General features: G+C 42.3%; 2 protein-coding genes across 3 annotated transcripts; one reads left to right on the top strand and one right to left on the bottom strand.

Annotated features, from left to right (window-relative positions):
• The first annotated feature begins 61 nt into the window (after positions 1–61).
• On the top strand, positions 62–9,226 carry naa35 (N-alpha-acetyltransferase 35, NatC auxiliary subunit). The gene is made up of 23 exons (XM_084468774.1): positions 62–117; positions 722–851; positions 1,018–1,051; positions 1,249–1,363; positions 1,522–1,596; positions 1,746–1,913; positions 2,173–2,239; positions 2,374–2,417; positions 2,518–2,568; positions 3,072–3,155; positions 3,255–3,369; positions 3,713–3,891; positions 4,051–4,110; positions 4,279–4,385; positions 4,818–4,884; positions 5,057–5,155; positions 6,086–6,264; positions 6,589–6,725; positions 6,913–6,980; positions 7,166–7,306; positions 7,708–7,830; positions 8,293–8,373; positions 8,498–9,226. The coding sequence occupies exons 2-23, from the start codon at positions 731–733 to the stop codon at positions 8,555–8,557; spliced, it is 2,175 nt and encodes a 724-aa protein (XP_084324900.1). The 5' UTR covers positions 62–117; positions 722–730; the 3' UTR covers positions 8,558–9,226.
• A 3,254-nt stretch (positions 9,227–12,480) lies between these two features.
• golm1 (golgi membrane protein 1) lies at positions 12,481–21,037 on the bottom strand. Of its 2 annotated transcripts, none has more exons than XM_084467848.1 (11): positions 20,851–21,037; positions 18,399–18,543; positions 17,467–17,667; positions 16,818–16,878; positions 16,617–16,719; positions 16,186–16,294; positions 15,793–15,970; positions 15,368–15,568; positions 15,072–15,230; positions 14,696–14,794; positions 12,481–14,160 (listed from the first exon to the last, which is right to left on the bottom strand). In XM_084467848.1, exons 2-10 carry the CDS (start codon positions 18,525–18,527, stop codon positions 14,697–14,699), a joined length of 1,239 nt encoding a protein of 412 aa, XP_084323974.1. In that variant the 5' UTR covers positions 18,528–18,543; positions 20,851–21,037; the 3' UTR covers positions 12,481–14,160; position 14,696. The 2 variants fall into 2 exon arrangements, with proteins under 2 accessions (XP_084323974.1, XP_084323975.1); XM_084467849.1 differs by having other exon boundaries at positions 16,824–16,878.
• Between the last annotated feature and the right edge of the window lie 46 nt (positions 21,038–21,083).

Here is a 21,083-nt window from a genome sequence, read left to right as displayed (position 1 = left end):
CGCAAAAAAAAAAGAAAACTACATATCCCGTGTAAATACTGGTCTACGACGTCAAGTGAGTGCGACTCGGACTCCCCAGCGTCCAAGGGGCTCTTCATTTTTAGCTAAAACTGCAAGGTATGTGTTTCTTTAAAAATACTAAAATGCAAGTAATGGTAATCATTAGACAGACACATTTCCAAAGGACAGTGAATTGATGTAAACAAATGTTCTATGATATGTGTTATAATCCGGTTTGTTCTACCTGCAGAACTCATTGTAGTTCACTGTAGCTTATAATGCGATACTATTATGACTATTAAATACGCTGTGCCCTAGTTAGCATTAATAATTGCAAAAATAAGTGTTATACTACATTCATAGCTTCCTCATTACCATGCTCATTACATTGGAACAGAACATATCCAGTGGGCATTCATGTAGTAATGTCCACCTTTTTAGGGCACGATTTACGATCCCAATCAACATAATATTGTGATCCTTGCTCCAGTTTATATCACGATAAATGAGGAATGAATGGGCATACATAAGACTACATGTCCAGCCTTCCCCTAATGCGTTGTGGGGTTAGTCAATCTCACCCACTAACCTTGAGGGTGTTTAAACAACAGGATTCTGTGAATCGTTTGTTTCCGACTTTAAAATGTTTATAATATAATGGATGTTGTTGTCGTTGTTGATATTTTTAATCTATCGTGGTCCTCCCTTTGTGTTTTGATAGATTGTCACAATGGTGATGAAGTCGTCAGTTGATGATGATGATGCAGGCTGGGGGCTGGGAATCCCAGAGAAAATGAGGAATAATGTCAACTGGGTCGATGTTACGCACGAATTCAAGGGAGCTTGCAAAGGTGTGTGTGTGTGTGTGTGTGTGTGTGTGTGTGTGTGTGTGTGTGTGTGTGTGTGTGTGTGTGTGTGTGTGTGTGTGTGTGTGTGTGTGTGTGTGTGTGTGTGTGTGTGTGTGCATGTGCATGTGAGACATTTGAGAATTAACTCACACTCTATTTGTCTTTGCAGAGTTGAATCTTGGAGAGCTTCTTCATGACAAACTGTGAGTATGACAGTTCACTACTTTTTCCACCTGGCTCAAATATGTATTTCATTGATTCCACATGGTACCATAATAATACACATTTAGAGTTGCTTGAGGATAAATAAAAATGGTCTTGAAATGATGTCAACGATCTTCTGTCTTCATCTTCTGTTTTATGTTTTGGTACATTACTCCCATGTGCTTTTATGTGGCAGGTTCGGGCTCTTTGAGGCGATGTCTGCCATAGAGATGATGGATCCTAAGATGGACGCGGGAATGATCGGAAACCAAGTCAACAGGAAGGTTCTCAACTTTGAACAGGCTGTAAAGGTGCCATATTTTATTTCCACACTCAAGATGATGGATGTTGTTATTCGCTTTTTCATGATAGTGAGACCTGTTCAAAATGATTGTTTGTTTAATGTTCAATACTACAAAATTGGATGAATGCTTCCCAGTGCTCCTTTTTTAATTGTTTGTCTTTGCAGGACAACGCCATCAAGGTCAGGGATCTGAGTCTTCCTGAACTCATAGGAATCATAGACACCTGTTTCTGCTGCCTGGTATGATTGGCCAAATATGGAATCTTCCATACCACAAATTGTTTTGCATTCCTACGTTGTGTTAAAACATTTTGTCTAAATGCCGGAGGACGTTCAATGTTGGACGTGTTTTTCATGTTGTTTCTGTGTGCATGCGTGTGCGTGTCTAGATTACGTGGCTGGAGGGTCACTCCTTGGCACAGACGGTGTTCACCTGTCTGTACGTGCACAGTCCCGACCTGATCGAGGACCCGGCGCTGAAGGCCTTCGCCCTGGGCATCCTCAAGGTGTGCGACATCGCCCGGGAGAAGGTCAATAAGGCGGCCGTGTTCGAGGAGGTAGGACTCTCCCTGTGTCGTGACAGGTTCAAAATCATGCACACAGAGATATGCTCTGTGAGGTGTATGATTATTTTGTATGTTTAGTTGTGGGGTACTATATTGTAACAACTGGAGATAAAGCCTGCAGTTGTCCCTGTTTTAAGTTTTATTCTTCAGGCGCACATGATTTCAAATACGTTTGCACAAAGAGGATTTCTAGGGATGTAGTCTGCTTCTTTTTTGATGCCTTTCCATTCAATTTATTGTTCCACTTTAGGAGGACTTCCAGGCCATGACGTATGGCTTCAAGATGGCCAATAACGTCACCGACCTGCGGGTCACAGGTAAGACAACATATTATATATATATTTTTGACAAAATAAGATTAGCATTTTTACTTCGCCACGATTTTAAACTATGTTTGAATCTGCCTTTTTTATTTTATACTGTGTAAGTAATGATGGTTCTGTTATTTTAGGTATGCTTAAAGACGTGGAGGAGGAGTTACAGAGAAAAGTCAAGGTGACACTTAAAAAAAAAAATTTGAAAATTTGAGCTTGTTATGTAGCTGATACTGAGTTTAATTAAAATGTTCCCTCCATGGGTATTTTTTAACCGACAGAGCACGCGCACTCGACAAGGAGAGCAGCGAAACGCTGAGATAGAGACGGAGGTACGCTGCCTATCTTGTTCAAACATATATCAAGTGTGACTTTTGTTTGTCCTTCGTGACGAGAGAGAGAGAGAGAGAGAGAGAGAGAGAGAGAGAGAGAGAGAGAGAGAGAGAGAGAGAGAGAGAGAGAGAGAGAGAGAGAGAGAGAGAGAGAGAGAGAGAGAGAGAGAGAGAGAGAGAGAGAGAGAGAGAGAGAGAGAGAGAGAGAGAGAGAGAGAGAGAGAGAGAGAGAGAGAGAGAGAGAGAGAGAGAGACTGTTGCAAAAAGTTTCCTCAAGAAGAACAAACGGTTTATCATCTGCCAGCGTCATTTTCGGGGTTAGGAAGGGATCACTCACTTGAACGAGGAATGTGCAAATGGTGGAATGACTGAAAAATATGTTATTTATTAATTGCTTAATGACTGAGTATCCTGCAGTTCAACGTGTTATAATTAAGAAGACTCAATAATGTGCTTGACTAAATGTGTGTGTGTTTTTTTACATCTTGCTGTGTGTTCCCCAGCATCAGCAGTATTTGGCCCTTTACAACAGAATCAAGTTCATTCGCCTGCTGTTGACTGCACTGATTGCCTTTACAAAGAAAGAGGTAATATGCATTTCATAAACACGATGACCACTTGTGTATTTAATGTATTGTTTCCCATCATAAAGTATGTGTGTGTGTCTGTCTGTGTGTGTCTCTCAGACCAGTTCAGTTGGGGAAGCCCAGAAGCTGATGGCACAAGCTGCTGACCTACTATCAGCCATCCACAGCAGTATACATCACGGCATCCAGTCACAGAATGACACCACGAAAGGAGGTAACCTACACATGAGCTACACACAAAGATATACACCGCAATACCACACATACCTGGCAAGACGGATCCTTTGCATTTAGTGAGCAGATAGTAACTCAAGGTTGCCAAGGTTAATACATAATAAGATAATAAGATATTTATTTATGATCATTTAATATTCTACATAGTAAATGAAATGCCTGCATAATGAAATAGTGCTTTCTAAATTCAACACTAGAGCCCAAATTCACCACTGAGCTAAACACCTACACCTTCACCTTCACATGGACACTAGATATGCTATTGTTGCAACTCCAAACTATTTCTACCTCTCTCTTGCTTACCCCCGTATGGCCTGTTCCAGACCACCCGATCATGATGGGATTCGAACCCTTGGTCAACCAGAGGTTGCTGCCCCCAACCTTTCCCCGCTATGCTAAAATCATCAAGAGGGAGGACATGGTGGTGTACTTCAGCAAGCTCATAGAGCGCATCAAGACCGTCTGTGACGTCATCAACACCATCAACCTCCATGGTATCCTGGTAAGGAAGAATGGGGAACACACGTCCACACATAATGATCTGATCGAGGAATTTAAAAAGTAAAACCCATAACCCATAAAAAAAAAAACATAAAAACCCAGTATCATAATGGTTGACCTTGTTGCTGTTAAAAGTGATTGGTGTATTCGTTGCTTCCAGGACTTCTTCTGTGAGTTCAGCGAGCAATCCCCCTGCGTTCTCTCCAGGTCCCTACTACAGGTATGAATCAAAGCACAACAGTCTTGTGTGCAATACCTGCCCATTTGAATCATGTTAGACATTAAAAAAAAACATGGAAAAATTTGTAGATATTTACTACCAGGCGCATGATAAATTGGTTTTGTTGTTTATGAAAAACAAAACAAATATATATTTTCTTGCTTTTAGACGACGTTCCTGATCGACAATAAGAAAGTGTTTGGAACCCACTTGATGCAGGACATGATCAAAGATGCCCTCAGGTGTTTCGTGAGTCCACCTGTCCTCTCCTCCAAGTAAGTTGGGTTGTTTGTGTTCAATATAGGTTAAAGACAACAGGAGAAACTGCTTCAGGCATCTTGCGTTGGTTCATTTAGGCCAAAAGTAAAAATGCTGTTTTGATGTCATCTTTTCGCCCTTGGCGTTGTCAGCAGCGTTTCCCTTCACCCTAAAGAGGCTTTTCCCAGTTCAGACCACTAAGGCTGCTGATCAGGTCACAATCATATGTCAGCATTCTCAACAACAAAAAAAAAAGTCTACCCCTGGCTACACTTGCAAACAATCTGCGTTTTCAAATGTGTCCCCCTGGCGACACAAATGCTGTTTGCATAAGGCCAAATAGCAGGAAAAAAGTTCTGTTTACAAACGGATCCGTATTAATGTTTGAATGCAGTGTGGGGAGAAGCCTTGTAACACGGTGTTGGAGTTAATGATGCTCCTATCTCCAGGTGCTGTCTGTTTAACAACCACCAAGCCAAAGACTACATCGACTCCTTCGTCACACACTGCTCCAGGGTATGGTGGCTTACAGAACATACACTGCGGACATGATGTGTTCAGTCCTATCATTGTTTGATTAGTGTTACTGAATGTCTTCATACGTTTTTTTTTATTTTTTATTAATCGCTTTTTGCAAGGTGGTGTTTGCTAGAGAGGGATGGGTAAAATATGAATGTGTTGTGTCTAGCCCTTCTGCAGTCTGATTCAGATCCATGGACACAACCGTGCTCGGCAAAGAGACAAGCTGGGCCACATCCTGGAGGAGTTTGCCACATTGCAGGATGAGGTCATCATCTTTCACTTATTTTTCAAATTGACCATGAAGCTTGCCTGAAGCTCTGTAAATATGCAAACGGTTTTATAATGCATTTATTTTTCTTGCCACTAGGGCCTCTCAAAGCACCTTCTACCTTTTGTGCCTCACATACACACACATCTACACAGCGGTTTCAAGGACATTGTGAGACTTCAACCAGAGAAACCAAAGGATGTGCATTTTAATTTATGGCGAGCAGCTTCGCCAAACTTAAAATGCAATTAGAAAGTGCATGTTCCAATCAGATGATTCGTACAGTCACTTATTAAAGGGGACATATTATACCACCAGGTGTGAGTGTGAATAGCCATTACAAGCCGTTTTGAAAATGTGCCGCTTCTGACATCACAGGTGGGCGTGTCCACCTAGACGTGTGCTGGATAGATCAGTCTACCAGCCTACCCAGTGGACTGTAGCAAACGTTGCTCATCTATCCGTCATACATCTAGGTGGACACGCCCACCTCTGATGTGAGAAGCGGCACATTTTCTGTTTGTAATCACACTCACACCTGGTGGTATAATATGTACCCTTTAAGATAAGATGTACTTTATTAATCCCAGACAGGATCCCAGGGGGGGGGACCTACAACTTCCGAATAAATTTCTGTGACACCCCCCCCCCCCCCACACCATCATAAATTATTTCTAAATTAATGATGTAATAAAAATTACATATTTAATAGAAGCAAACTCCACTTTTGAAATAATTCACACATCGTTTTTTAATGAGTAAGGATAGGGGTATACCCCAGAACTTAATTTATACCCTTCCTGCGGTGGAGACGCAGCTATAGATTTAAAAACGAGAAAAGAGATTAAACATATCCAATATGAAAATGGAAATATTCTCATCGGGTGCTGGTCCCGCTGCGGCCTCTGCCTCCGTCTCCCTGTGCAGGCGGAGAAGGTGGACGCGGCGCTCCACGGCCTGCTCATGAAGCTGGAGCCTCAGAGGCAGCACCTGGCCTGTCTGGGCACCTGGATCCTCTACCACAACCTGAGGATCATGATCCAGTACCTGCTCAGTGGCTTTGAACTGGAGCTCTACAGCATGCACGAGTACTACTACATCTACTGGTAGGAACATACCGATTTGCATGCATGCATGCATGCATGACACACGCACGCACGCACGCACACACAAGTTGTACATGGGTTGTGCATTTTAAACCCCATTTTAAACCCATCCACACTTGAAAAAAGGGTTATTGCAGTTATTTGGCAGTTGCTTTAAATGGCTGCCAAGGGATGTCACGTGGCCTAATTTGTACAGCAAGGGACACTTCCATTGGGGGCTGGAAAGCCGTAAACCATCCACAGTTGTGCATCGGTCCCTCTCAACCTCCCATGAGACAGGGCTGGATGTGGATGAGAGTGATTGTGTCTTGGCTGGGTCTCCAGGTACCTGTCAGAGTTCCTGTACGCGTGGCTGATGTCCACGCTGAGCAGAGCGGACTCCTCCCAGATGGCGGAGGAGAGGATTGCGGAGGAGCAGCAGAAAGGGCGCAGTAGCAAGAAGGCCAAGAAGAAGAAGAAAGGTAGACGGGACGACAGAACCACCGTGTGTTGTTTGACTCGATCGTCTTTGAATGTTATTCGTGACGATGTGCATTCTCGTAGTCCATACGATTCGGAATTGAAGGACAACTAAATGTCTGAAAAATACAAGTTTTACCATTTCCATGTGTGAAGATTATCCATGCGATGCTCTCCCTTCCTTGCCAGTGCGTCCCCTCAGCAAGGAGATAACTATGAGCCAGGCCTACCAGAACATGTGTGCTGGCATGTACAAGGTACATCCCCTCTCCCGCCACACACAGGCACGGGACACAAAGAACCACATGATGTGCACTTATCAAAATTCGACACTCGGCAGATGCTTTTATGCAGCTCTAGATCTCAGAGATGCTATACATCTCAACAAAGCTACCTCCCTAGCTCACTGAGCTATTCTCTCTTTGTCCTTCATTGCGTCCAGACCATGGTGGCATTGGATATGGACGGAAAGGTTCGCAAACCCAGCTTTGAGTTGGACAGCGAGCAGGTTCGCTACGAGCACCGCTTCGCCCCCTTCAACAGCGTGGTCACCCCTCCCCCCGTGCACTACATTCAGTTCAAGGTAGTGTTATTCACTTTTTATCTATCTATCTATCTATCTATCTATCTATCTATCTATCTATCTATCTATCTATCTATCTATCTATCTATCTATCTATCTATCTATCTATCTATCTATCTATCTATCTATCTACAAATTAGCAGTGACAATCCACTGGCAGCTTTTATGTATTATGTTATTTCAAACATGAAATCCACATCCAAATGAGTCTAGTGTTTACTTTGTTACTAATTATACATTTCTATAATTTATATTAACCATATCTGTTTCCAATTGGCCGATGATAAACATTGGCGTGTTGGTATTATGCTCAGGGATGATTGTGGATTTCCATGACTCTGGCTCCCCTCTGAAGTAGCCCACATCTCACATATGTCCCCCACCCTGGCTCCTTTCTCCAGGAGATGTCCGACCTGAAGAAGTACAACCCTCCGCCGGGATCCTCTGACCTCTACCTGGCGGCCAGCAAGCACTTCCAGCAGGCCAAGCTCATCCTGGAGAATGTCGCCACGCCGGACCCAGAGGTCCGCAAATGCACCGGGAACGAGCCCCCCCCCCCCCCCCCCCCCCGTTCTGCTCCTGTCTTTGGTCACCCAGAGTAGACTCGCTGAGCATCCACTCAAAGTTAATAAATTGCATATTACTAAACCACAAGCATCGGAGGTCTGAAGGATGTCTTTGCGGGATGTGTAAACACCACCCAAAATGGACATCGCTTGGCTTTGATCCCGGCCCCTTACTTAGGGAGGCAGTAGTGCTTACCACTGAGCCACCATATCAAGGATAACCAGAGACAATACAAGACGGCAATGATGAAAATGTGGGTCCTAACCCCACGTTTATATTGTATACTGGCAATAATAAAGCAACAGGCCAGTGTAATATATTTTCGTCTTGGCCTGTCTTCTTGTTTTCTGTAGTCGGCTTTCTGTAGTGTACCCGCAGACTGTTACAGCTAACTGGTTATTGATGTTTGCTGCTGACAGGTGAACCGCATCCTGAAGGTGGCCAAACCCAACATGGTAGTCATGAAGCTCTTGGCCGGGGGACACAAGAAGGAGAACAAGGTAAGACACCCTGGACAAATGCATACGTCCACACATTTGCGTCAGACATGCATGTAGTAATACTGTGTTGTGAGCTGACACAAAGGTCGCTAAGACTAAACGACAATCATCTCTTCATTCTTAGGTTCTCCCAGAGTTTGACTTCTCAGTCCACAAATATTTCCCCTTGGTGAAGATCATTTGATCCAGAAGAACACTGTCAAGACTCGACACTTTGCAGCAGATCCTCATCCAAGTGTGCGTGACACAGACTAGTCACAGTGTCACACAGACTAGTGCGTGACACAGTCTATGTTCAGACGATTGAAACTCGACTACACTGCTTAAGTCTGAAATCTTGAGTATGATCTTGGTGGCATTGTGCACATCAGTATTTTTGCCAAGGTGTTTGTGTGTCTGTTGGTGTGTGCGCATGTTGTTGTTCAATTTTTTTTTTGTGAAAGCATGCTTTGTGTGGTTCATGCAAAGGTGTGTTGTTTTGAGACCATCATCAATGATTCAGACTAAAATTTATAAGGTTACGTATTGAATCAAGTCACTGTTTTTGTTTTTATTTTAGGTTGGATACACAATTGGGGTTTGGGGCAAATTAAGCTAATATTGAGCACAAAGCCTAGTCCAGCTAGGCCTACGTTCTTAAGTATTTACTTTGGCCTGTAAAACTAGGACAGAGAAGTCCAATCATTTTTTTTATTGTGTATAAATAACTGATGCTTTAAGTTGTGGGATGAAATAAACCTGCTGAAGATGTCTGTTTGGATTTCCGATGTTTGTGAAAATAAAAACTTTTGTGTAGTAATTTCAATTTCCCCAAAACAGTAGATTGTAAATATCTAATAAAAACAGTTGAATGCCACAACTTACTTGTCTTAAGCTTAAAATAAACACAAGGAAATTCATAAGGAGATACAATTTTATTCCGTCTGTTGAGTATCTCTTGGGATCTAAGGATACAGATCACAGATCAATAATTACAGATCAATTATGAATGATCACGCATGGTTTTCATAATCCAGTCCAAGTAGAAGCAGATATCAAGAATCTCCACTATGTTGGCACAAGCATCTGCACGATTGTTGACGATGATACCGTGCAGTTTTTTGTCGTACACCACCCCTGAGCCTGCATCACCCTACAAAACATTGAAAGCGGAAAGAAGATAAAATATTAAGTTATTGCATGCTGGCCATAAAAAGTAAATTGAAAGACATGGAATGTAGATATACAGTATATTTACGGTCTTACCGAGCATGACTTGACACCAGGGCTGTGGGCACACATAAGGGTTGGTGCATGCTGCTTTACCTTTTTGTCTCCATCTTTACAACTGGTTATCTTAGCCTCAGTGCAAAGAATTTTTTTATTTTTACCTGTATTTGAGAGAGAGTTTGTGTTTAAATCAGTCAAGTGAGCCTCATCTAAAACAATGGTTCCCAACTGGTGTGCCCCACAGCCGTGGCCATATATTAGGGACAAGGAACACAGGGCACATGACCCGGGCCCCAACGTTTTCAGATCAACATGTTCAGGTTCCAAATAATTTCAGTTATCTCATCTTTACCATGAGTGCCCTACCTACGTCCCTTCTTCACCAGGCGGGCCCAATGGTCCAACCCTACCAGGAGGGCCTCAGCTACTGTCTATATATACCAGGTGCCCTAGCTACAGCCTATCTTTAACAGGAGGGGGCCCTACCTACGTCCCATCTTTACCAGGAGAGCCCTAGCTATAGTACCAGGGGGGCCTCAGCTGCCGTCTAGATTTACCATGAGGGCCATAGCTACAGTCTACCTTTACCAGGAGGGCCCTAGCTATGGTACCAGGGGGTACCATAGTTGAGGGGGCCTCAGCTACCGTCTATATTTATCAGGAGGGCTTTAACTACGGTGTATCTTTACCAGGAGGGGGTGGGAACCGCCTTGGGAACCAGTCATCTAAAAGGCAAAGAAAAGCATTTTGATTCCTCACCACCGTCACCCCAGCCTCCGATCTGAACCTTCTTATTGTTGGCGGGGCTACTGCAATGCTTCACGAGAGGAGGAGTAGAGAGCCCCCGCTTCTCGAGCTCCTCGGGAGCAGCCTCCTCGGGGGCAGCCTCCTCAGAAGCAGCCTCCTCGGGGGCAGCCTCTTGGGGAGGATGAGCCATTTCAGTTGCCTCAGGAAGCTCTATGGCGTGTTCGGCAGATGCTTCTTTGTTTAGTTTAATGAGCATGATATCATGTGTGTTTTTTGAATCGCTGAAGAAATACTGCTGTTTGACATCAATTTTCTGACTTCCGCTGAAGAAGCCGAAGTAGCCTTCAGCAGGAATTGATACTTTCAATTTGCTGTAAAGGGAAGGAAATTGAGACGTGTTACAAAGGGATTCAATCAGATTATGATTCATAACTGGTTGACATATTTGTCTTAAATCAACCAGATGTCTGTGCCTACATTTTGTAGTGTCACAGATTAGCTGGGGAAGCAAAGCTGTATGATTAACTTAAGATTCATATTTCTTTCTCAGTTCAAAATTGTCGAAGAAAAAATAATACAGATAAAAAAGTTGCCCTTCTCAGCCTTTGTAGGCCACAGTTCTGATAGATGTATAATGAAAAATAAAGATTTCAATGCAATTATATCTTCAAACTAGAAAAAAATGAATAAAGAGATTTCCTACTGATTTCCACAACGAGCGGCAGTGAGAACCCATCTGATGTTGAGCAGGGAACCTCCACAGGGGGTTTGCCCATCGTCCCAGCTCACCTTCACATCGTAGTCCCTCTCCTTCTTACATGATTTACCACCCAGAATTCTCTTCTCAACAATACTCCCTGATGCTGCGGCTGAACCAAATAATGTGTAGCCAAACAGACAGAAATTACAAACCAAAACAAACAGAACATTGCTTGGTCTTTCTCTAAAAAGTATTAATACATTTGTGTTTCTGTAAATGTGGTTAGGAAATGAAAGCATACCTGCAAGCATCAGGGACAAAAGAAGACAGGACTTCATCATAATGACTGCAGCCAGAGTACACCAGTTCTGTCAATTATCTGTCAGCCTGTCAGCCAAATATTTATATCCCTCACCTGTGACAAAGATACCAAGATTAAGCTTTAGTCAAATGATGGCACACATTTTGATTTTGATCAAATTAACATATAAATGACAAATATGCTAAATGTGCAATACAATGGCTAGTTTAGATGTAGCCTTACAGTAACCCAGTCAAGCACTCAATCTAATAAAAATTCTTGCTTTGCCAAACAGAAAGAAAATATATTTTATTTTTGGGAAAATCTTTTCTTTTTTTTCCAAGTCTGCTGAAAGCTAGTAATTACTAGTAAGGTTGCCTACCCTACATCACCTGATGTAATTAAAGTCTTTTTCAGCATATTCTGTTAGTAGCTTTTTCAGCATATTCTGTTAGTAGCAGTAGGCCTATAGGGCCTATACTTAGAATACTCTCATGTAACACATTTTAAACAATGCACCATCGTAGATGGCTTTAACTAATGCTGTAATTTACAATTATATTGTATTTATTTGAGAATTTATGAATTGAATGTTTATTTGTGAGACAAGTCTGTTCTTGCGGCATTGTATTGCTTCATCAACATTTCTTTCTCTTGCAAAGGTCTGCAATAACTGTACAGTTGGTAATGCCCATATCTTGATGCTTCTTTGAATATTTGCCAATGAAAATCATTTATAGTAGGCTTATCGTATTCTCCTAATAAATTCTCCCATTTCTTTCTCTTGCAAAGGTCTGCAATAACTACAGTTGGTAATGCCCATATCTTGATGCTTCTTTGAATATTTGACAATAAATGTACATATGAAAATCATTTATAGTAGGCTTATCGTATTCTCCTAATAAATTCTCCCATTTCTTTCTCTTGCAAAGGTCTGCAATAACTACAGTTGGTACTGCCCATATCTTGATGCTTCTTTGAATATTTGACAATAAATGTACATATGAAAATTCTCCAACTCCAGCACGATGTTGAGCTTGAGAATTAAAACAGGCCTCCTACTTGTAATACCTTTCCTAATTTTCACTGGTGATTGCGTCAATTGGAAACATCTTTATGTTGTGAAAAGTGATATATTGTATGGACAATGGTAACAAAAATTCTTTATTTGTCCTTTTGTCATTTCTCCTATAAAAGCATAATCATTTCAAACAAATTGACAACATATCTATTTTTTCATAAATGATCTAAATAAATATAACATTTAAACATTGGTTCAAAATCATAAAAGAATGATGAGAAAGGTACACCCATGGGTGCAAACAGCAACGATGATACCTAACTTCTGATGATAAACAATGGAGGACGTTTTGAACAGGGCATAACAGGGATCCTATTCCTTGACGAAAACAACTCCCCACAAATAGTTTCTGTTACTTTAAGCCCAATGCTCATATTGACCAACCAATAGTAGTAAAACAATATTGCCTCTTTGCGATAACGAAAAACTAAACAAAGACGGGATAAGCATGTTGGAAACGGCTCAAAATATACATCTTTAAACGAATAATCTCAACTTCATCCCATTTCAGATACCATATTTCACATGGTAATATTAAGAAGGCAGTACAAAAGATTTGCAAAAAAAGAAGAATCAAGCTTCAAGGATCATAATTTAGAGCTGACAGTAAAAAGTAGTATTTCATTGCAAAGTTGATTTGAGAAGATTATAGTGAGTGCATGTATAACGATTTTAAAACCATTCGGACTACGCTGTCCTGTATAAATACGAGGCAACCAGATATGTTATATGTGAATGTTTGACATTAGTTTTGAATTGTGTTTGGTTTTAAGTGGAGGCGACTGCAATGCCTTTCATAACGGCGGTTTGTCAGTTCATAATTCTCCACGATTTTGACATTGTTCCTGATTGTGTGTGTTCCAAAACATCTCCTTCGTTAAAAAAAATCATGGCTAGTCAAAAGCCTACTTTGCAAATCCCACGGGTTTCTTGGGTTCACAAGCGAATAAGCAAGCCTGAGGGTTAAAACACCGGAATCCTCATCCCTTCTCCTCATCCCGAAATAAAACCACAACAAAAGCATGGGGGGACAAAATGGAGCTTCTGCTGTCAGCGCCGACATTAACGTTACATTGACCCATGATCAGCACTGCTGCCACAGAGTCTTTCCTCGCAGCCTGGGCTATTTCTTAAGGCAGAAAAGCTGAGATGCCGCCATTCGATACAAGGAGGAGGATGGGGGTTGGTGATTTAGCGCCTCCTTGTGGAGGAGTTTCGTCATCAATTGTAAGACCGAGGTCTTTCACGCGGAGTCACAGCTCCTTGTTTGGATACAGTGTTTTTCTTGTTTCTCGATCACAACACACAACTGAGCAAGATATGCTAAACAAGCCATTTGTCGTCAAGTGACTTCAAGCGTTGGAAATGTTCAACCAATAATAATGTGGAAACGTCTTCAGGATGCTAAGTTTTACGTGAGGGTTAGTCTTCAGTCCCACACTTTTTTTCTGATCAGGCAGCTTTGAAAGTTGGAAATACAGCTAATAGAAGATTATGTGTGCTGTTTTGTTTTAGCTGCATACTAGTGATCAGATACAGTCTCATGGTAACGCACTTACTGCCTGTCATTTTCCATTCAATATTCCTTTTCATTGGATACCTCAAAACTGCAGACCTGTCCTACAGAAAGTCATTCAGTATGGATTCTCGGATGGATTCACTGGAAGATATGACCTTGACTTGAACTCATGCTCAAGCCTAGGAGGAGAGTGTGGTCCATGGGAAAGTCTTTTGATTTCCTGTCCGGCACTGAAATACACAGGAAAATACTGTTTATTAATGTCAGGAATTGTTACTTTTCTAATCCATACCGTTTCATTTTACTTGCATAACATATATTTAGCGCACTTAGTTGTATGGATAATTCATGAAAACACCTAATCTAAAAGTCTAAAACCAAATGTTAAATGTCAGAAAATGTCAGCTCCCAACATAATGTACCAAATTAACAATGACATTTCGCTAGGGAGAAGCAAGCAAAAGGACAGGAGGCTGGAAGTTTCAAAATAAGAAAACATTTTAATGTTACTTTTCCCTTGCCCCACTGTGTACTTGAGTGGTGGGGGTCTGGCCAAAAGATAACCAAATTATGTTTTTCCATAAGGGATCAGCAGTCATAGACACAAAACACATGATTTTATTTAATATTTCTTGGGCCTTGTGAGTTTTTAACTTGAGCGGCAAGCCAGCGACCAGGCATGTTCAAAATCCAGATAAGGAGGCTTGTATAATGGTGCATCACTGTGTGTGCGTAAGTGCGTGTGTGCGTTTGCGTGTGTGTTACCTCAGTCTTGAGCCAGCTCAGCCTGTTTGTCAGCCTCAAACTCCCCTTCGTTGTCTTCGTCTCCATTGTAGTTGGCCACCTCCTCCTCCATCTCCTTGTCTGCAGGGCAAGATTGGTCATTATGGGACAATAGTGCACGACCGAAGTTCCCCTTTTCTAACTGCATAATTCAAGTTGTGTGTATAACGTACAACTATATAAAACAGAACAGCAACATCCGGTCAAACAAATCGGGCAAATAAATTGTAAACTCAATCAAACTAATCAACTCCTTCCGATGAGTACTTCATCGGAAGGAGTTAATACTATGGTACTATTAGTACTATGGCTTAGGACAGCTAAGGTGTAGAGGAGGTGGCCATGGCTGTACTCTCACCTGTATTCTCCATCCTCTGATTCTGGGCTTTCTCCAAGTCAACCCCGCCCGGCATTTGTTCGTCTGCATCGTAATCCCCCGGCTCTGTGACCTTCTGACCGACGGCCGCCTCCACCTTGTCCTGGTCAATCAGCATGTCCACCACGCCGGGGTCGGTCTCTGGAGACAGCAACAGCTTTATGATCAATGACCTCTTAGAAATGTCTCGCTTTTCCCTCACCGTAGCCTTGAAAACAACCGGTGTACAACTTGTACTGAAGTGGGGCTTGAGATTGAAAAACTGTTCAGATCCTTGCCTTCAATTTCCTCGTCCTTAATATCCATCACTGTCAGATAACTCTTCTGTGGTTTCAGAGAGGCTGGTCCCTCGTGCTGAGGCGTCACGGCACCCTCTAGTGGCGGTAAGGTGTGCAGGCGTACAGCCACACGGGACATTGACTCGGACTCTGGTAGGGGGGGACCCTGGTCTGGGGCCTGTGCTCCTGGGGCCTCCAGGCCTGGGAAACCATAAAGGACCGTGTGAGAATGAGATCTCTAGTTACTGTGGTCATTGTTCCACGGCCAATTATTATTCAGTAGTATTTAGTTATTTAGCGGTCACTTTTATTCAGAGGGACTAACAGCACATTACGAGGCCGGGCATTAAGGAGCAGGTCGGGGTGAGACATTAAATAAAGCCGAAAATTAAAAGTTTGGTTTTTCATCCGTGTCTATTTTTCACCTTTATTCACGATGATCTCATTGGTCAGTAGTTCAGGGGCCTCTTTGGCATTGGCTTGGGCAGGGCTGTGGTTTACCACAGGCAGCGTCTTGGTCTCGTCGAGCCCGGGCTTCCCCCCCTCCTCCGCTTGTTTGCCTGCCTTCTCATCCAGTCCTGTGGGAGCTGTGCCCGCGTTGGCCTGCAGAGGAACCACCGTTACCATGAGTTAAGCACCAGGAAATAATCTTTAACTTTCTCAGGAATGAATGAGAACGTTTTTTCATTTTACATATACTCGACTTGAACTGGATTATTTTGTAGGAATGAGCCTTTTTCTGCCGTGAGGGCTGCCATGTTAAGCCGTATTTGAGAGCCCGGCTGTTGGAGTCGATCGGAAGGGGACTATTGGCTCACCTGTGACACTGCAGGAGCTTGCTTGAGCTTCTCCAGCTTCTTCTGAGCCTCTGCCACCCTCTCATCACAGACCTCCTTCTGGGACAGCATCTGTGTGTTACACTGGGTCCTACGCACATACACAGACTAAATAATGAATGAATGCATACGAGACACATAATGGCTCATTCAAATTGAGATGAGATACAAAACTTAAAACACATTTAGATATTTATTTGTATGTAGTCACTTAAATATTCACTAGTCACATCTGATATGCTATGGGGTGTGCACACACACACACACACACACACACACACACACACACACACACACACACACACACACACACACACACACACACACACACACACACACACACACACACACACACACACACACACACGTTAAAGGCTGTGGAATTAGTATGCTTAATGAAGAGTATTTCTTACATTTCATAAGTGAACTTCTTGTTAAGTGTGTTCAGGTTTCCTTGGCAACTCTGCAGTTGCTTCTGAAGCTTCCCAAAGTCTCCATTCAGCTGGCTAATCTGACCTAAACCACACAAACAAGAAAAATACTTTCATTTGAAAAAGAAGGGTTTTTTTATATTGGGAGATTTGTTTTCTTGTCTTTTTCCACATAATACATACTTTTACCTTTGAGTTGTTGTATTGTTTTAGTACTGGAGGAAATGTTCAGTTGCATTGTGCCCTGAAAGCAAAAAAAAATTATTGTTGTTGTTCTGAATGTGTTGTTGACTGGAAAGTTATGGCCTCGGGTGTTTTTGTGTGTGTTATTGGTGCTGGTTATGTCTCTTGTGAATTTGTGGATAATACAATTTAACACAAGTAGATGCTTCTCTACATGCATGTAAACAAACAAACAAATCATTTGGTTTGACTAAAATAACAATGCTTTGCATAAATATGAGGCAAAAGATACTCTGATTTTTTATGATTACTTTAATGATTAATTAATTAATTTACTTTTTTTTTTTACTGCTTTTTTAAGCCTGTAAGCACAACTTTCAACGCATGCATAATCAAATGTGTGTGTATGTGCAGGTATGTGTTAATTTGTATATTTTCTAAATGTTAGAAAATATACTGTGTTTGTTATAAGTAAAAAGGAATATGTTATAAGTAAAAAGGATTCCCCATAAATATTTAATGTTTCCATCCAGAAGGTTCCACTTACTTCCCACAGCACCCAAAGGGAGACCGTTGCCAACGGCCACGGCAGAGTTTACCCCAATGACTATCCCTCTGTGTGCGTGCGCGTGCGAGCGAGAGAGCACACCTTGTCTTTGCCGCAGGTGCTCTGAGCCTCCTCCAGCTGCCTCTTGTAGAGCTCCTCTATGCTGCTGACCTGCTCCTTCTGTCTCTGGATCTGCTCCTTCTGCCCCTGGATCTGCTCCTGGAACTCAATCTTCTTCAGCTCCGCCACCCCCCGCTCATTCGCCCCCTGCCTCACCTGGCCTTCCAGCTCGTACAGCTTGGTCTGACGGGGCAAATATATGTTTTAGTGGAAGGCAGTGGGGCTCCTGAGGCAAGGACCTCTGGGGACCTCAGCAGAAGAGGCCAGCAGCCTGTTGCACCAGTCTAACAAAAGTCTGATACCAAGTCCACGTCTAAAGTTCACAGTAAATCCTATGTTGTAATCAGTATGAAACTAAAGTTGTATCTCTTAAGTTGCACTGTTCATACTTAAGATACATCTTAACTAAGCTCAATGTTAACGTGAATTTTGTTGCTTTTAGTGACGTTTCCCTCGAGTCAGGCCAATAGGATGTTAGAGCGGGGTGAAACAGAATTGTATAACCTTTTTATTTTTCCATAAAAAGGGAGGGGGTGTTATCTGTGTTGGGTCAATGTACAACCCAACCATGTGCAGACTCCTATTACACTGAAGATTAGGATTGTAAATACAAAACAAATATATGTAAATTAAGAATCTCTAAAGCATATTACCTTTTACACAGAATTATTTTCTATCAATTCAATTTCCATAACATTCAAATATTTAGAAAAAAAAAAGTAAACAGTAAAATCCATTTTGTTCATTTTTTGACAGTGTTTGCATAATCCAACCCCTGGTAAGCATTTTAAAGAATAAGGAAGGGAAGAAGTCAATGGCATTGGTGGTTCCCACTTATCACATCCGCAATACTCCTTGTGTTGACTCATTTGATTGTGGCTGTATCACGCCATGGACAAGTGGCTTGGACCTACCTGAAGCTCCAGGTTGCGGGAGCTGGACACCCAGTAGTTGAAGCCCAGTACCAGGATACAGGCGATCAAGGCACCTATCATTAGCGGAGGGGACCTTCCACCACGACGACCATTACCTAAACCACCCATGGCTGCCTAAGAAAAACTGGGAACATCACCCTCTGCATCAATTCACTAGCCGTTTCATTCTGTTCACATTCCTTTATTCTTTAGTCTTTATTCTCTGTCCTCGTGTATTTGGTTGTCTGACTTGGTTGACATCATAAACTTCAATAAATTAATAAAATAGGGCAATAAAAAAGGAATACCCTGCAATTAGATGACACTGAAACACAACAGAAGGTATCATTAAATAGTCTCTTCTAGAGCGTACCAATTTACACAAATGTTAACGTGTTTTATTACCTTTTTCATCTAGAGAATTTGCCTACAGGCCATTCTTGGACATCAATTATTGGTTGCACTAGTATGCTTGTTAGAAAAGTGAATGGAGCTTCCAAGGGACTCTCGCGCTTGTGATTCACCCTCTAGTCTTGTCTTGCTGAATTACATATTTGGGCTATATTGTTTGACTAATACATTTTGATTGAACATGTTTTCCGGTTGTTTAGTTTTATCGTTCAATTACTAGGGAGTTTTGCCAGAGCTTATCTCCCTTTATTTCTAAAACAAATTATAAAAAGGGGGTTTCTCGTGCAATCTTTGTAAATATGCCTTCAAGATAAAAACACTGTACGTTTTCAAACCCTGTATAAGATATTGAGTGAAACCGCACCTATACTGTTATAATTGATTGTTGTGAGTACTGATAATGTAATGATCCACCTGAACAGGGAAGACATTGTCCCATGGTAGGGTCGGAAAGCCATACACATCGGTCACATGTCAACCAGAAGGTTGCTGGTTTAATCCACGGCTTTAATCCATGGCTAGCAAAGTGTCAAGGAGTCCCTGAGCAAGACAGCCGAAGTGGCCGGATGTACGCTAATTTGATAATCGTAATAAATTTTTGAGACCGGATCAGGATATCAAAATATGGATCCTACGCCTGCATTTTGTTTTCAATTATGGGATTTTAGAAGAGTGAGTCCCGAAAGACTACTCCCTTCCACGTATAACGTGAACACACATATATTTGGATAGCCCCTAATCACAGTTAGAGCCTCAAAGGGCTTTACATGCCATCTATTTCTGACCCCCCCCCCCCCAACATTTTCAACAAGAATACGACTAGTCCATGGGGATGGGTTGCTGGACAGTGAGCAAGCGGGTAGACTTGTCTAGATTTGTAGAATAAGTCTTAAAGTCGTCAAAAATACGTGTTGTCTGAAATTACATATTTAACGTTACCCCAGTTATCTTGGTTATGATCTTGCTTAAAATACGATAATGTTACGGCTCTACTACTACGATACACTTAACAATCCCCATCAGGCAACACTGAAGACACAAGCTACTCCCGACGAGCTGGCTGTCGCCTCCAATAATGTCTGGCTGCAGCCTGTAGGACATGGACATCAACAACATCCAACTGCTACCGTCTAAATCGTTTTACGCCAGCGATGATGTTTAGTAAATGATGTCCCTTTCAAGGTTAGGGTATTAGTGGTTAGGGTTAGGGATTGGTTAGGGTTAGGGTAGTAGTGGTTAGGATTAGGGATCGGGTAGTAGTGGTTAGGGTTAGAGATAGGGTAGTAGTGGTTAGGGTTAGAGATAGGGTAGTAGTGGTTAGGGTTAGAGTTACAGTAGTAGTGGTTATGGATCGGGTAGTAGTGGTTAGGGTTAGGGTAGTAGTGGTTAGGGTTAGGGATAGGGTAGTAGTGGTTAGGGTTAGGGTAGTAGTGGTTAGGGTTAGAGATAGGGTAGTAGTGGTAAGGAATAGGGTAGTAGTGGTTAGGGTTACGGTAGTAGTGGTTAGGGTTAGGGATTGAAAGAAGAGATTGAAACTTTCCACGCCTCCCGCCGCCTTGCGTGGTGGTAACGTTCACGTCAGACCCGCAGTCGGTATAACGGTATGAATGCAATTATGAATGGGTGAATGTGATGCACTGATTGTAAAGCGCTTCGAGGGGCCACAGGTTAGAAAGACGCGATATAAATGCAGTCCATTTGAACGGACACCTTATCAAACAGTACACCAACAATTAAAGCACCGAAGGCGTTAAATGACATGCAGCACACACATGTACTGAGCACTCGTATTTCCGCATGCAACAAACCTAAACATTTAGTTACAAAAAAATGCAATGTAGCTCGTGTTGACGCGTATAACGAGACAGTTATCGCACTATAGAAATATCCTCGTGTATCTTAAAAAAAATCCGTGACTGTTTTAATGTTGGTCCTTGAGTCAAGACACTTACAACTAAGCTAACAAGCTAAGCGCTTCTCCCGGAGACGCCAGTAGCTTTGAAACAAGAGCGGTAGCTAGCATGCGAGCACCATCACTTACCTGGTCAATGTGTGACTTTCCCGGCAGCCACTAACTGAACGACGCCTTTAACCGACTTATTGTTCTGAAATAAAATCTTCTCTCGCCTATTTCCGTCAACATGCAGGGGCGACGGTACTCTTATCTTGCGCCCATGCTCAACTCTCGGCGGTAGCTAGTCCTTGTTGTGTATGGGACAGTGCGGGAGGGGGTGGACGCTTCCCGATCCGCTGGCCTGCCCGGTCTGTAGTACG

The sequence above is a fragment of the Micromesistius poutassou genome (assembly GCF_964030765.1).
Source record: "Micromesistius poutassou genome assembly, chromosome: 5".
Lineage (NCBI taxonomy): Eukaryota > Metazoa > Chordata > Actinopteri > Gadiformes > Gadidae > Micromesistius > Micromesistius poutassou.
Note: the sequence above shows the minus strand (reverse complement) of the source record. Positions and strands in the feature narration are given on the sequence as shown.

Coding starts and splice junctions, on each gene's coding strand:
- naa35 (XM_084468774.1), top strand. CDS start 731: ATGGTGATGAAGTCGTCAGTTGATGATGATGATGCAGGCTGGGGGCTG. Junction 2,418..2,517: donor AGTTACAGAGAAAAGTCAAG/GTGACACTTAAA, acceptor TTTAACCGACAG/AGCACGCGCACTCGACAAGG. Junction 5,156..6,085: donor TTGCCACATTGCAGGATGAG/GTCATCATCTTT, acceptor CTCCCTGTGCAG/GCGGAGAAGGTGGACGCGGC.
- golm1 (XM_084467848.1), bottom strand. CDS start 18,527: ATGGGTGGTTTAGGTAATGGTCGTCGTGGTGGAAGGTCCCCTCCGCTA. Junction 16,879..17,466: donor GCACCTGCGGCAAAGACAAG/GTGTGCTCTCTC, acceptor TTTTGCTTTCAG/GGCACAATGCAACTGAACAT. Junction 16,720..16,817: donor ACAACAACTCAAAGGTAAAA/GTATGTATTATG, acceptor TGTGTGGTTTAG/GTCAGATTAGCCAGCTGAAT.